At 41.0% G+C, this 16,576-nt stretch overlaps 1 protein-coding gene across 3 annotated transcripts in view; it reads right to left on the reverse strand.

Moving 5' to 3' along the window:
- NUDT4 (nudix hydrolase 4) overlaps positions 1-4,918 on the reverse strand; it is a 28,192-nt gene extending 23,274 nt beyond the window's left edge. For 2 of the 3 annotated variants that reach the window (XM_062015677.1, XM_062015664.1), the window contains exon 1: positions 4,480-4,918. In XM_062015677.1, the coding sequence (XP_061871661.1) occupies positions 4,480-4,578 (99 nt within the window). In that variant the 5' untranslated portion in view covers positions 4,579-4,918. The remainder of the gene's footprint in view (positions 1-4,479) is intronic. The other variant, XM_062015671.1, reaches the window with a different exon arrangement.
- Between the last annotated feature and the right edge of the window lie 11,658 nt (positions 4,919-16,576).

Genomic DNA, 16,576 nt, shown 5'->3' on the forward strand with positions numbered 1-16,576 from the left:
TTCAATTACATAAAGCAGTGCTACAGATGCCAAAATACTAGAATGCACTCATGTTTTATATTCAAGGTATTTAAAAGTAACTTATTTCTTTGTACAACGTGTAGCTGATGGAAGAAAAATTAAATTAGCTTTTAAAATTGTTTCAGTTATCTAAATGGCTAGGAAAAAAAATGTTTATTGCTATTTGCTTTTGCTGCTTTAAAGGCTTGCCTCATCTTCTACTTTGAGAATTTCTTTGCCTATCCTCTGCCCAGACCTTAAGATAGCAGCATTTTGTGTGAAACTTGTTTGCAGAAAGAACACTTAATGCCTAAGCAATTCCAACCTGTGGAAGTAGCGAGTCCTCGCAGTACAGAAAGAGATGTTCTCCTGCAGGCTTATCCTAAAGCTGCCATCCACATCTAGTTGCTCAAGAGAGACTTTGCATTTCCTCATACATAATCCACCAGCCCATCCCAGCCGGCTGAATGCCATCAGTTTTTTTGCACACACCTAACAGCTTCTTGCTTGTTCAAAGCAAAAAGCCTGCAGCCCCCACGCATTTCATGCCCACATAGCCTCGTTTCATTTTTCATAGGATTTCTCCTGCTTCATATTTCCATCTTTGTTGTTCAAGGGGCAGACAGTGTCTGCAATTACTGCTTCACTTCCATTAAGAACAACAGAAAGAGCCAGCACTTCAGCTTATATCCAGCCATCTTGCTCTCCCCTCAGTGCAAATGACAGCACTGAGACCAAAAGAGACAACACTTTAATAAGAGATCTAAAAAGTGATCTCAAGCACTCAAAAATATTCCAAAGCTACTGACCATCTGGTCTATTTGGGCTTCCTCTAGATCTATCTATCTATATATCTGTCATACCATATCACAACACGAAGGGTATAAAATCTAAACTGTAATGGGATTATAGCACTAAAATGGCATACATGAAGTCACTTGAAGATGCAGAGAAAGAGGAAAGGAGGATTTCTGCAGCAGTGCATCTGGGCAACCATCAGCCACCTTAAGCACCAGCTTTCAACTGCAATATCAGCTCTCAAGATGAAGCAGAAGACTTTTGACAGGTTGCAAGACTGCAGGCAAGTCTAGTTTCCAGCCTATAACACTCAAGAAAACTGACTCAACAACTTTAAGTCTGTCAGTAGAGACTGGTGGTAAGTCTAATTGGACAAGATGCTGTTCATGGAGAGTAGTTCAGCGTTTGTATCTCAAACTGTTTGCAGGGAGCAACAGACTGAATTTTGCATCAGCAGTATTCTAGAGCTCACCTAGGTTTCAAATTAAAAACCAAAGAAGTCCACAGAAAATGAACAGAAATACAATATGGTTTTACCAAAACCATCCTTTGTTACCACAGACTTTTTCAATAGACAATTTACTTCACTCTCCATAAAACTCAGGTGAACATAGACTTCAAAGCTACTAAAGGTAGCTTAAGAAGTGCCATATGGATAGGACACTGACCAAGAAGCCAAGTAGATTTTGCTAGATGGTGATTAACAACAGAGATACTAAGTGTTTTAGTGACTGTTCCAATTTTCATTGGTGACGAGCAGAAAGAGCTGTTACAGAAATCTGTATGTCTCCAAAATTAGAGACTCTGTCCAGAAGTCTTGATATCAACAGCAGGTCTCGTGCTGAAGTTGCAGAAGATGGATCACGTTTAGTTAAGAACACACTGTGAATCTAATACACCAGACACTAATAATTTCTGGTACAAGCTGGGAGTTCACAAGGCGGAAACAAGTTAAGAGTCTTGGATACTACCACTAATCACAAGATGACTACATAATAGGTTTACAGTCATGACAAAGACAGGTCCTTATCACAGTATTGCTAGAGAAGTATTAATAACCTTTTACACACACAACACAGTGAGATTCCATCTAAAGCAACCACAGCCGTCACCCAAATTCAAAGAATATGGCCATCAAGCTGAAGATGAAAAAGCTACCATGATGATCAGAGGAAGAGAAAACCTGTTTTAGGAGATGTGGCTTTAAGACTTCAAGTCCATAAAAAAAAAAAGGCACTAAGAAAGGACTAACTGCTATCTGTAGACATACCAGAAAACTAAGTGTGAGAAAAGTTTAGTAAAAAAGCTAAAGCACAAGCTAAGGCACAACAGGATCCAGACAGGCCTGTCAGAAAGTCAGAACAGAAATAGGAAGACAGGTTAATTCTAAGATTTGTATCAGAAGATTGCTGCGGCTAGACACTAACCAATTGAAAAGTAGAATGTGATCTATTGGGATAGCCTTACAGGCAGTATCTCCAGTTAAATAAAACAAAATAGTTGAGATTTTGGTATCTTGTTTTAAGACTCCTAAAAAGAAATGTATTTTTAGAGATTGCTTCCAGTTGCCTATTCTATTGTTTTTCTTCTAACGTCCAACAATTCTTTACTTATGGGGTAGTAACTCCACGGGTTAAAACACCTATGAAAGCTTCCTGCCCGTCTTCTACAGGAATCTGATGTTCTCCTCTTTATAGTCTGACAGGTACTGCCTTTGTGCTCCTCAAAAATGAAGTTCTGCTGTACTGAAAGATCCGTGGAGACGTAGATCAGCTGAAAATCCATGATACCATCTTGGGATAATTGAAAACACTGAAGACATTTACATGGAGTTTAAATTAGACCTATATAAAAATATATCAAGACAACGGTGTTGAAGAATAACAGAAGCAAACTTTGATAAGCCAATTTGGTGAATAGGGCTGCTGATACAAGCTCATCACAAAGAGTAGTCAGGCATCAAATTTCTGTCGGTCCTGTATTGATAGAGATGGAGCTGGCACTTGTGAAAAGGCTAAGCAAGTTCAAGATGTTGCCATTGCTTTTATGGAAATAACTTAGCAAAAAGCAATTGGAACTGTTTCCACATGCTTAATTTATGTCCTAAATCTAACTTGGCTATCATCTCATTCATTTCATCCTCAAGCGGGTCTTGCATGATACCAAAGCCCAGCCTCATGCCAGTCACACAGGTGTTCCATCCGCAACACCACGAATCACTTTCAGCGCAACAAGTGTCAGCATCCACTCTTCTTACACAGACCAGCAAAACTGCTACTACCACCCTTAGTCTCACATGGTGTTCTTACACACAATTTCGTGAAGCAGACACTGGTCCCATTTGATACAACACTGAAAGAAACCATACGAAGCTGCAGCGGGAAATGAAGAACAGAGCTACTGAAAAAGGTGACACCAACCATAAATTTCCAGCTACAGGTGGTGCAAGAAAGCTGTAAGGATGGCTCAAGCATTTGAACTCTGAAGAAGTTGGAGCTGGAGTAGCATCCAAAACCAAATACCTAAGGCACATAAATGAGGAAGCATGGCAGAGTATTAGAGCTGCTGCTGAAACCGAAGAATAGCTAGACCAATAGCAAGAACTAGCGAGATTCCTGCTGGGCGACTTTCACCTTTATAATATTAAGAACAACTGATCAGTGTGATCCCGGGGCTGAACTTATCCATACAGGGAATGGCATATACCAGAACACCACACAAAATTTTCTCCTAAGCCCGTGGATCTGTATTTTGATATCGAGTCTCTCCCCGATGCATTCTACTGCTTGGTATATCTTTAAGAAAGAAATTCGGCCTATTAGCAGCTTGGACAGGACACTGGCCTCTTGCGGCATATAGATAAAGCGGAAGAAAAAACCCTCAAGCCCTAACCTTTGCAATTACAGGTACTAGACAGTGGAATGAAAACAGAAAGAAATCGGAAGAGGGTACACTTTCTGCCCGAGACAGCCTATAAATGTATTGTGCAATGAATCCATCAGCAAAGTTTCCAGATAAGGGCCAGTACAATTGACCTTGGCCTGGAATATAGGGCAACTTTGTTGCCATCTCACGATTTTGCTGCAACATAAAATCATTCCTGAGCACTATCCTCTACAATCGAAACTGCAAGGCTCCCCGCCCCGGAGCTCCTGGACAAAATATTTCTAAGCATCATTTTACTCTCTTGGTGGGAAAACCAAGTTTTCCGCGCACAAAATGTTATCACCCCACCCAAGCAGAACAGGGGGTTCGCCCTAAGGGCAGCATTTACGCCTTACACGTGAGCCGATTTTCTGGGCGCTTCGGGCACACAAAGGATGGCCCCGGATGTCCGATGCCGCCCCGCGAGCCGCCCACGCCCCCCATGCGGGGCCCGCGCCCCGCACCGCCCCAAGATGGTGGGAGAGAGGCGCGGGGCCGCCCCGCCCCCGCACAGCCCGGCTCCGCTCCCAACGCGGGTTGCGGGCCGACGCCCCCCGCTTCAGCCGCGCGGCTCCGCGGCGTCACCCCCTCTCCCGGCTCGGGAAAGGAGCCTCGGCGCGACTCTACGTCTGCAGCGGGGCGTCCTCCGGCCGAACAAAGGGACGCGGCACCGGCGGGCGAACGGCAGCCCCGCCTGCGCCGGGCCGGGTCTGCAGCCCCCTCCGCCCCACGTGCGCAGCGGCTCGCCGGGTTTACCTCGTCCTCCCGCTCGCTGCGGAAGCAGAGGCACGCCGCCCGCTTCTTGTAGCCCTCCCGGTCGTACGTCCGCGTCTGGTTCGGCTTAAATTTCATCATAGAGGCGGTGACACGCCGGCTGCCCCCGGCCGCCGCCGCCACGGCTCCGGCTCTCCGAGCGCCGCCGCGCCCCCGGGCCGCCGCCGCGAGCCCCCCGCTGGGGAGTGGGGCGGGCAAGAGGAAGGACCGGTCCCAGCTGCTGAGCTCCTTGTCACAGCAGCTCCGCGCCGCTGCTGCCGCCGCCCCAGGAGCCGCGCCGCGCCATGGAGGCTCCCTCGCCGCGCCGCGCTGCCCCGCTCGGCCTGGCCCGGTCCGGCTCACGCCCGAGCCGCTCCGCGCCGGCCCCGAGCGCCGCGGCAGCCGCCTCTGCGCCCACTATTTAACTGTAACGCACATTCCTGCGCCCGCGCGCGCCGCGCTGCACCGCGCAGGCGCCGGGCGCGGCAGGGGGCGGGGAAGGGGCGGGGCAGGAGCGGCGCGGCCGGGCGCGGCGCGGGGCGGCGGGCGTGCTTAGTCACCGGCCGGGCCCTGCCGCGGCTGCGGAGGGGGTCATGCGGCGGCTGGGGTGTGGGGTTGTCCTTCTGCCCTCTCACAGGGCGCTGGGAGGACCGGAACGAGCCTAGGCTGTGGCAGGGCTGCTGGCTGGCGGCCTGGGGTCCGCCCCGGCGTCCTTGAAGCCGGGAGCGGTGGTGGGGCAGGGCTGCTCCACGGGCCTGTGTGCCCCGCTGTCCCCGTGCGGCGGGAGTGGGCCCGCCCGCGGCTGGGCGGCGGTGGCGGGCGCGCCCTCGGCGCCTGTGCAGGGCGGCTGTCCGAGCGCGGAGGGGCTGCGGTGGCTGCTGGTAGCCTGCGTGGCATGGAGCCCGGGTGTAGGTGTGCGAGGCGGGGCGGGGCGGCGTGTCTTGCTTCCCACATGGGCAGATGGAGGATGCACGTGGCTCAAGTACCGTAGGAAGAGTGTGGCTTTGCTAGTGTGAAGTTAAACCGGTTTTGAAATATCTTCTTGGAAGATGCAGGTGTATGCAGGCTTGGAAACCAGGCGGCCTGTGCTTTATTGTTAAATCTTTTGGGAGCTCAGGATGGACGAAAGTCCTTCCCAGTGCTGCCAACGTGCCAAGAAAAGGTCTACTAGCCACATACCTTTGTTTTCTTCTGGTAGAGTGAAAGCCTATCATGAAAAAGTCCCACAAAACACAACCCAAAAGCAAAACATGGAAATACGATTCCTTTTGATGCTTCTGGGTTACTGTTGATTAGAAGTAGCTGTGGAGCCACTTATTGCTGATGTGAGAAAGACTGCTTAGTCAGGTTGGCAAACAGAAGGATGGTGCTTGTGCTTATAAAGATCAGCCATCCAAAGTGTTTCATAAACATGGACCAAAGTCACCATCCCTGGAAGTACTAAAAAGATGGGGCACTGAGGGACATGGTTGCGCTGTGGATGTGGCAGTGCAGGGTTAACGGTTGGATTCTGATCTTAAAGGTCTTTTCCAAACCTAAATGATTCCATTCTGTTCATTTGGATCTTACTCACATTCAATAGGCTCCATTGTGCTTTCACAGTGGACCAATGTACTTTAAACTACGATCCTACTTGGTAATACACTTTTATTATATGCTTCTATCTACGTCTCTCTTTTTTTTCCCGTTAGTATGCTTTTTGTGTCAAGAATGGAAAAGAGATTGATTCATTATTACTGGTTACTCTGGTTCTTAGTGAAATTTGGACCTTCTGTTATTGAGAATGTGAATTAAAGTGCAATGACTCAGCGCAATGTCATTCTTGAAAACCATGCAAGCTGAAGGAAGGAAACCACAAGTGTTTTGAATTGGGGTTTTTTGTTAAAGTTTTTATATGTATATAATGTAGAGTTAAGCATCCAAATTTAATTTGCTTCTACACATTGATTACTTGTGTAAATATATTTTTCTTGAGAAGGCCCCTGCCACCTTTGCCATTGGCAGATTAGATTTCTTCTTTTTCTCCTCATTCACCACGTACCCAGGTCTCATTTATTACCACCTGTCACCAGTTAGGCCTCAGGCTGCATACCATTTTAGTAGTTATTTAATGGATCCTCAGTCAGAGTAAGTTCTTTTTTTTTCAGAATAAAATTTTTTTAATATCCAACTAATATCTGAGTTTTTTAGTTCAAAGTGTAAAGGGTTGAGACCAGAAACGTTTGAGAATGCTGAGGAATAAAACCATGTTTTTCATGCTTGTATTCATAAAGTAGTCTGTGATATAGAAAAGAGAGCATGATATGGTATAGCAAAATTCAAGGGCTGCAAGTTAAGATTACACAGTTAGTTATTGCACTAATGTCTCACAGATTTTATGTATTTGACCTTGCCACCTTTGCCGTGTTTCTGTGTAGTTTTAAAGGTATATCTTTACAAACGGTACAGATGGGCATTCATGTAATGCGTATAGTGACAAAAACCCCTCACCTTGCCAATGGTCTGCTTTTTATAACAGCATTATGACAGAGCTTATTTTGGTTTGGGTTGTTCCTTGAGCTACTGTTTCAGGATTTACCTTTTAAAACAAACATGTTTTAGGTCTTCAGTATGGCTCTTTCTGATTTTTATTTATTTGTTTGTTTTGTTTGAGAGACTTCACCTCTCACGCAATTGGTGGATGTTCAAAAGTAGGATTTATACTTTAACAAGACTGATGTCCAAAGATCAGATGAGCTTAGGCCAGGTTTTCCACTTCTGTAGAACTCACCTCCCGCCCCCCGCCAAAAAAAAAAAACAAATGAAACATTTGACTGCCAAATCTGAACACAACACAACTGCTATCTCTTCTGTGAAAATCAATGGTTTCTTCATCACATATCACAGAGATAAGAGCCAGAAGAGCTCCACAAGGTAATCCAGGCAGTAAGCTGGCTGTAGTTACGTTTTCTACCGCACATACCCTCAAACGTGGTAACCAACTACTCCAATGATTTGTAAACTAATTTGAGCTCTCCTTGCTTTTGTGAAAGCCCCGACTTCTGCCTATATGCAATTTGGCTTTTATGTTACAAAACAAAAGAAACCTGATGTTGTCATTATGGAAAAATATTGAAAAGTAGTGTCAGATGAATCCTAAAAAGTCTCGTGGTAGGATATTTTATGTTTCGGACCTTGAGTGATTTTGTTTTGAGATATGCTCTTTTTAAAAAAAACAAAACAAAGTTGCAATCCATTGTACTAAGGATTAATATTAAATGCCTGAAATGATATTTTTGTGGTTTGTTTTGTTTGGGGATGTGATTCTTAATAAATGGCCTATGTTTTTAGAATCATCAAAAAGCTGGAATAGCTGCAAAATTTTTTCAAAGTATTTGATCTTCTTGAAAGAAGATCAAATTACGTGGCCTATGTGCAGAAGTCAGCAACAATTGCATGTGAAACAGTCAAAGCGTCAGTAAATAATGAATATTTACAATGCTATCACATATTCATATTCACACTAGCTCTATAATGATGCACTGCTTCGTATTTTATTAATGCAGTGTGTGAATACTGGGTATCAAATAATGATTACACGAGATTTATTAATGAGAGAAGCAGCTACAGTGTGGTACCAAAGGTCTGTTTTATTCAGAGGTGCCTTTTTTTTGTGTGTGTGTGTGTGTGTGAAGAATGTCTCTGCATTTTGCGCTATAACTGTAGTAACTATGAAATGACTGATGATACCTTGAGTAGAAGTCTGAACCAGAGCTGAGTATACAATGCAGGATGCAAAGATACTTTAAAGAAGTTCAGAAACTTCTAACGTTCAGACAAAAATAACTTTCTGCCTAGCTGTAGTTACACTTTGAATGAGGTATGCTTAAATGTGTTGGTTTTTTTACTTGAGAAGAAAGAAACAGGTTTAAAAATTTACAGAGTAATTAGATTTTCCAGTTCCTTCCCAGTTCCCTTGACCTACATTTATCGCTGAGATTAGAAACTGCGGTGTTCAATAACTACGTTCTGGCGAGCTTTGTGTAACTTTCTTTTTCACTCAGTTTATTATGGTTAAAAAAATTGAAATATTTGCTTTGGAGGTACTTTCAGTCCTCTACTTAACATTTGCTCTGAAGAGAAATAGGTACTTAGATTTCTTTCTCACCTCTGCAAATAGCACAGCAAGTTCATTATATTAGGGAAAGCAGTGTCTTTGGTTATCATCATTCTAAATGATCGTTTTGTCATGATTGCAACGTTTATTCAGTATTCAACAGTTAAACCAGCACAAAAGTCCAAAAGCTGTGGAGCAAACAGTGTGTTGAGAAGGCATCCCTCCAGTGCTGCATTGTGTGGGGCCTTTGGAACAGTAAATCCTTATCCAGCTGCATTGTACTCCTGTGAAAGGCTGCCTACAGCTCCAGGCCCAGCTGTCATTTCAGCTTACGGTGACAGTAGCGTTGAGGTTGTCAAGGTTAACCTGACAACCAGACTGATGAGCTCCTTTCCCAAACCTTAGAAAAAGAAATATTAAACATATTTGAATATAAGGTTTGATATAGGGAAAGGGTAAATTAGTTTTTATTTAAGGTGATTTACTTCTCCAAGATACAATAGGAGAGAGCAGTGACTCTTCTGAGACTTTGTACTACTCTGTGGTTAGCTGAAAGGAAGCAAATGAGAACAGTGCCAACGTAACTTCCTTGCAAACTTAAAATGTCATCTTCCTAATGATTTAGCAGTCACGAAAATGCCAGCATTAGTCTTAAAATACTTTTAAGTGCCAAAAAATATGCAAAAAGCTTGCCAGATCATACACACTATTCTGATAAACACTGAACAAAGAGAACATGAAAGTCTTGCATTGTCTTTTCCCCTAGACCCAGATCTTCACTGGAATCTGTTAAAAAATGCACTTTAAAGAGAATACACATATATGCTCACTGTGATGGGGGTTGCATTCCCTGACTACAGGGATCCTTTATTTTCAGGTGAATCTAGAGCACTTCTAGAGCTGCCAACAAATACCTCATTCCTTGGTTTGTTATCTTGAAAAACTTGTATGAACTGTATGCAATTACACCATTGCTATCTGCCAATCCAGCTTTATAATCTTGCCTTTTATGAAAGAGTGTAGTTGGCATTGCTTTGGTGCCTGATAAGAGTGACCCTCCCAGCAAAGATAGGATTTTGCATTACATGCCTACAAACGGGGATAAATAATCATCACCAGTGAATGAAGAGGGGAAGATCAATTAAATACAGCTATGTTTCTTTGAATGTAGACATCTGAGCATGTCTGGTTTTAAATATTAAGAGTATTGTATGCTTTTGTGTTCTTTCATGGGTTCAATTAATTGTGATTTGTCTGGATTTGCTTAAAATGAAACTTCTTTTAACAAACTAGGGGAAAAAAAAGTATTTTACAGAAGCATTTAGCATGTTTTATTGGGCTCTACAATAAAGCTAGATTGACTATACCTAATTTTGTTAAAGTACCCAAGAAAGAATTTCTTTTTCAACTGATGCAAAATTCTTTTCTCTTTATCACAGAGAATCCCAAGGATTTGGTCAGACTTCATGAAATAAGTAAGTATGAATTAAGATCATTGCTCTGTATATCAGATTCTCGATGAGATTATGTAATATTAAACTTGGATTTAAGATCTTTAGCCTGTAGGACTTTGTTAGTGGGATATCCTATTGTTTTGTATTCCTGTGAACAATGCATTTTCACAATTATGTCATTTATATTTTCTACTCCTTAGTTATTAATTCATTGCCATTACACTCTTATTACTGAAATTTTGAGGTAGTCCTGCTAATAGCCTATTTTTTATGTAAGTTGATGTAGTCTGGAGAAACTATATGAATTGCTAGGTTTGTTCAGTGGTTATGCCTTCCGGTGATTACAGTGAAATCCTGTTTTACCTGCAAACGTTTAAAACTGTGAATGTGGCTTCATGAAGACTGTAGTGGTATGAGTAGGCTCTTCACTGATTCTCATTCATTTTCCAGGGTAAAATATGTCTAAGTTTTGAGAACCTGGGCTTCTTGAGGAAATAGGACTTCACTGACTCAAAGGTGAGAAAACACCTGAATTGTTTTGGAAGTCTACATGTTGTTAAGATGTTATCACTTCTGTAGCAGCAGCAGCAGCAAGTCTGTACCAGATATCAACTGCTCCAGAGTCCTAGTTTAAGGTACTGAGGAAATGGGAGTGTGAACTGGGTCACCAAGAGACGGGCACATCTTCTATTTGGCTAAATTTGCTGTGGAGGGCTTTTTCCAGTAATGGGGTGAAAGAACGAGTTGGTAGTAGAATTACCTCAAAACCATGAAGTTTTTTCTGGCAGAGCCTATCTCTTTGGAGCCAGGTTAATAAATAAAATGATAGTTGCGTTGTATTATTAACAGATCCATCCAAAAACTGGAAGGATAGACTGCTGTTTAAGCAATCTTCTTTCCTAATCTAACAGAAGCCTGTTTAGCTAAGCTTGGCACTCAAGTCCCACAGAACAGGTCATTTATTTTTTTATGTTTATTTTGGTATGTTTGTGTAGCCAGTTGACTATTTCTGCCTGTCTATTTCTGATATTGTACTCTATAAATGTAGCAGAAGAGCTTGTCTGATAATGCACATCTGTTTTGGCTGTATAGAAAAACGTAGTAATTTGTGGCAGAAAAACGTTGTAGACTTGGCTACACTATGCTTTATTAGGAACTGTGCTAAATGGGACTGGAAGCTATTTTTTGTAGCTACGAGTTCAAGAAATACGTGAGGTAATTACTAAAGGTAATTATGTGCAAAGAAGTGAAGTGATTGAATTTTATTCTTTTGTCTGATTGAATTTCAAAAGTAAATCTTGGTAGTGGAGCATAGTGATTTCTTAAGTATCTGAGCAGTATTTTTAGCGCTGTTATGTTGCAGGCTTCAACTAATTTACAGGAAAAAGCAATGACTGTAAAGGTGTGGTGGCAGAGAAAGCAATAAAACACACTGCTGAATGTTACTCTCCACTGTTTACATTCAAAGGCTTCATTCCAAAATGTTGGCTTTTGACCCTAATGTGTTTAGTCAGGCCTAACCTTTCTTATATGAATCCACCTTTAAAAAAGATCAGATCTACAGGTCAACGTAGGTGGAGTAGACTTATAATGGGTACCTCACCAACTTTTAATCATAGTTAGCTATTATCATGTTTATAAACAATGCAATAATGGAAGATTGATTCTGGGCTACCTAGACATGCACGCTGATCTTTGCTCTCTTTTTAAAGAGGGTGCATAATGGCTGAATGTGTTACCAGCTTGGGAGCCAAATTGCAGTGGGGCCTAGTATTATGGCTTTTACTTCAGTGCTTTTGTTTCAGACTGTGGTTTAGCTACTGTTACTAAATATATGCATTAGAGTGGTTTGCAATTTGACAGTTGAACCTCCTAGTGTTGAGAGGGCCAGCAGAAGGTAACATTTAAGCTGTGCATAAAGGCTCTGTTGGGGTCAGAGGCACAGCTGCGTGCCTGTTTTGGTTTTGCACACAGAAAATTGTGCAAGGAGAGTTTGTGGGCAATCAGAAGATTTGCATGTAATCTTACATGTTGATAGCAGTAGGAAATGGCTCTGGATTTTAGCCTTGTGATTTCCATATGCTTGGGGTTCTGTTGCTCAGCTTCTGAGCATGGGAAGCATGCTTTCTGTGTGTGGTCAAAATAAAATGGCATTAATACGGGGGTTGGAGTAAAACAAAAATGTGTTATCAGAGCTACCTAGGACTCTATCAAGTTCTTTTTTCCCTAGTAAAGGAATTGTAGTTATTTTGACAATTTTGCCTCTGGAAAAATGTTCTGGTCCTGAGAGACAGAATTTGTACTTGAGAAGCATCATCAGAATGGACAGATGTTTGGAGCATTGAGACCCAGTAAGCTCCAAATTAGGAAGAGCTAAGAAGGGAACTTCTAGTTGTTTCTCTAATCAGTGCTCTGAGTGAGCATCTTTCTTGATGGCACCATCCATATTTTTATTCAAATATTTAAATTTATTAAAATGTAGCTTAAATTGCATTTTTTGCTAAGTTTCAACAGAAACTTGTCTGTTTATCTTTTTGTGAAGTTACGTTTTTTTTTCCTACCTCGAACAACTGGTGTGAGAGGAGTCCAGTGCATGGATGTGGTCTTGAGAATGTGTTCACTAGTGCTATAGTTTATCTCAATAGTAGTTTAAAACACCTCTCCCAGATTTTAGGAAGCTAAATGAAAAAGTGAAGTTATACAAAATAAAATCAAGTTTTCCTCCCAAAGTTAAGTTGGATCATAGTTACTATTACAAAGACTGCTTGTTCCCAATAGAAGCTGAGTAAATGGTTACTAAACTATGTGCTGAGTGCCAACAGATGTGGGCAATTTCAAATCAAAGACTGGGAGTGTTGGACTCTGAAATGCAACTTTGTATTGAGGTGTGTATTAACACCTTCACATCTTCTGGTGTAATGAGGATCTAGTTTTAATAAGCTGTTGATGACAACTCTTGAGATTGAGAGTGGTGATTTAGTCTAAGTATGCTGTAAATGAATACCTTTTGCATTGATACTGGTTGTAAAGTTGAACCACAGTAAGAGTTAGTTTTCCCATTGTTTTGTTCCTGTTTGCTATTTCCTGAATTTGGGGAAAAATCCAGCTCTTTTGACTTCCTCTACAGGAAAAAAAATGTTCTCTACTGCAGCCATTAAGCATTTTTCAGGAAGAAGAAAGCTTTTCTATCATTTTAGATTTTTTTCTGGTCTGTCTGTTGCTAGTACCAGTAGGCCAGCTGTGTCTCCTCAGCTTGTGGCTGTGTTGTTGTGCTGTAATTGTCTCTTCAGTCGTCTGAAGGCTGCTTTTTTGTTCCTATATTTTTCCTATATTGCTTCATTTTTTGTCTTTTTAAATACATAATTAATGCAGTGAATACTAAACCTCCACCATGCTTGTGCAAGCTTTTTAACTTTACCTCACTGACCAAATTAGATACAACGGCTCATGTAATCTTAGGTGACTTATATTATGACGCTGTAGCTCTATATCATAAACTTTCCTGAAATGGTGTTTTCAGCTTCATCTCAAGGCTTCCTCATTTGTGTGAGCGTGCTGTGAATTTTCAGAGGTGGTGCTGATTCCAGCTCATTCTCAACGGATCAAGTAGGAGTGTAGAGAACTTAAAGTTTCCACAGTATTATGCATATTATCAGCACTAAACTTGTTTTTAAAAGCTTAATTTTCTGTTTAATATTAATTTTAATACCGCTTTTACCAGGATAAAAGAGTAATAAATGAGTAACATTTCTGATTAAAATTGATTGTTCTGAATGAGAGCTTAATATTTTCACTATAGGCAAAGGGTAAGTAAAACTTATTAAAAGACAGTCCTTAAGCTACATTTATGTAATTACATTAAAGAACAACTCTGTAGTAAGCATTTAGAGTATACTTTGTTTAGTTTTTGTAGCCAGTTTTAACATTTCTCATGGGATGTAAAAGGCAAAAATTGTAAAAGGATGAGGCTTCTTTTGATTTCTATATTATTTTTTGAGTCCTACTATTACTATTTTTAGAGCGTGGGTAAAGCATCTTTATGTGTGTATATGAAAAAAAATTGTGATGATAGTAATGCATTACTGGAAACAAACAACTTTTTCTTTCTAATGGCAGTTACGGACCTGATTTCTGTAGTTCATTGTCATATCCTCCTTGTGCCTGAATAATGAAGACTATAGACCTTGCCATTTTGAGTTATAAAAGAAATGAAGATATTGTCGTCTGATTAAAGTTTGGAAACAGTTTTAGAATTTGACTTAGAATGAATCAAGTTGGAATGATTAGAAGGCAAAGACTTCAAAATTCCTATCCTGATTATGGGAATACTAAAAGCTCAGTTGTGTTTGCTGCTGCAAATTTTTCACTGTTTAAAGTGGTGACATGTCTTTTGAAATCAACTATTAGAGTCAAGATACTTGCCTTGGAATGTGGCTGGAACCAGTTTTTACAATTGGATACTTGCACTTTTCCAGTTAGGTGCTAGTTTTCACCTGATAGTAAGACCAGAATTGTTGATATAAGTGCAGATAATTTCTAGATTCACCAGAGTCCAGTAAAATAAATAAAAACTGAACACGTTAATTAAAAATTCCTAATACAAGTGCTGAGTGTGTGCTTTTTAGCCTTTATCCCTCCTTCCTTTTCTGATTTTGTCCAATTATTCCAATGATATGTCCTTTTATCTTTTTTTTTTCCCTTTGTTTGTTTTAATCTTTTCTTCATTGGGAAGCATTATCCCCTTTGTATCACTTGTGTGTCATGTTCACATCTAGGCTCTTGTCACATGGACTTTCACAAACGTCTGCTAAAGTCTTTTGGGACTTTTTGTATGTGAAAGTGACCTGAATGGATCCAGTTGCAGAACTGGGATTACGCTTGGTAAGAGTGCTGTGCATTTGACCTGTGAGCATTGGCCCAGTGTTGGAGATCATAAGGTCATTTCATTCTGGGACAATTCAAGATGACATACTAATTGTATTACATGGATTCCAGTTGTGTGCCTTCCTGATTCAGGGGAGCGGTCTCTTTTACCTATGTAGCTGTGTTTGCCACTCAATTTGTCCTCAGTACAGCTCAATGTACAGACCTCGTATGTAATAAAGCCTAAAAGACAAAGAAAGAACATGTACTACAAGTAACTTACTATTCAAATTTAAAATTTGTGCTGACACTACCTGTTCTAAACAGTGTTCAAACCTAATGTGTGTGCGTTATGCAGAGTTGTTAGTTTATTTTAAAGTAGGATTAATTATTTTACCAACTTCCCTGTTACAATGGTTTTGATTCATGCAGAGAAACTGCTCCAGTAGACTAATTTCTAAAGGTACTGTGATATTTGTGTTTATGTTAGGGACTTTAGGCTTCTGCTGATGAGACTATAATATTACTCTCTTCACATATCTGTGGAGAGATGTAAAATTTGAGAGGTAAAATGATACAAAGAAACTGTCCTTTCAGATATTTTCTTTTTGAGTACTGCTTTATGAATAAATATTTAATAGAAAAGTGAATGGAAACATATGACTCAATAGATGAAGTTCAGCATAAACTCATAGTAGAAGTGAGATTTTTCTCATATTATCAAGACAACTCTTTAAGCTGGGAACAAAATTTGCATCATGGTTAGCAGTTTTCTCTGTACAGCCACTGTGCTGCAGACTAAATATCCTAAAAAAACCCCCAAACTAACAAATCTTTAAGTTCTTTTTGACATGAACTAAGAAATAAAGTCTTAAACTCATTTCATTCAAAACCCACCTGGATAAGTTCCTGTGTGACCCACTCTAGGTGATCCTGCTCTGGCAGGGGATTTGGACTAGATGATCTTTGAGGTCCCTTCCAGCCCTTGAGATTCTGTGATTCTGTGAAAATGTTATTTCATTGTAAGAACACTGTGGAACACCTGCTAAATGTGGATATAATAAAACAGAATCTTCTTTCATGTTTGTCTTTTCAGGTGACCCATTGGATGATCCTACTTCATAAGCTGCTCAGTAGTGGACACTCAACTTTACCTTTTCTTTTTGCAGCCACAGGATAGCTGCTTAACATATTGAACTTCCACATTTTTGCTTGTTAACATTCATATCTAACAAAGCTTTGAAACTCCAGCATTGAAAGTAATATATCTGTGCTTTTAAAAGTTGAACAGTATTAAAGGAAAAAAAGGGTCTAATTGGGTGTGGGGAAAAGACTGTGTTTAGAAACAGCATGTGTAAGGATATGTGGAGTCAGATTGGGTGGGTAGGTATCTTGGATTGTGTCAGGGAACAAGTGATTCCTGCTGAGTGTGCAGAAGGGGCGGTACGTATTAAGGGCAGAGACATGCACAGTTAGTCCAATGTTATAGCACAGGAGTAACTAGCATGTGTGTGAATGAATTTTCACTGTGTAAGAGCACAAAAAAACGCCCTTAATTTTAGAAGGAATAGTAGATAGCTGGATTATCCTACACAGGGCTAACATAGAGCAGGTCCTCAACAGAGTACACTGTCAGCAAGTTTGCTGATGATACTAAACTGGGAGGAGTGGCTGACAGACCATAAGA

This window comes from Colius striatus, chromosome 1, assembly GCF_028858725.1.
Source record: "Colius striatus isolate bColStr4 chromosome 1, bColStr4.1.hap1, whole genome shotgun sequence".
In the NCBI taxonomy this organism is placed as follows: domain Eukaryota; kingdom Metazoa; phylum Chordata; class Aves; order Coliiformes; family Coliidae; genus Colius; species Colius striatus.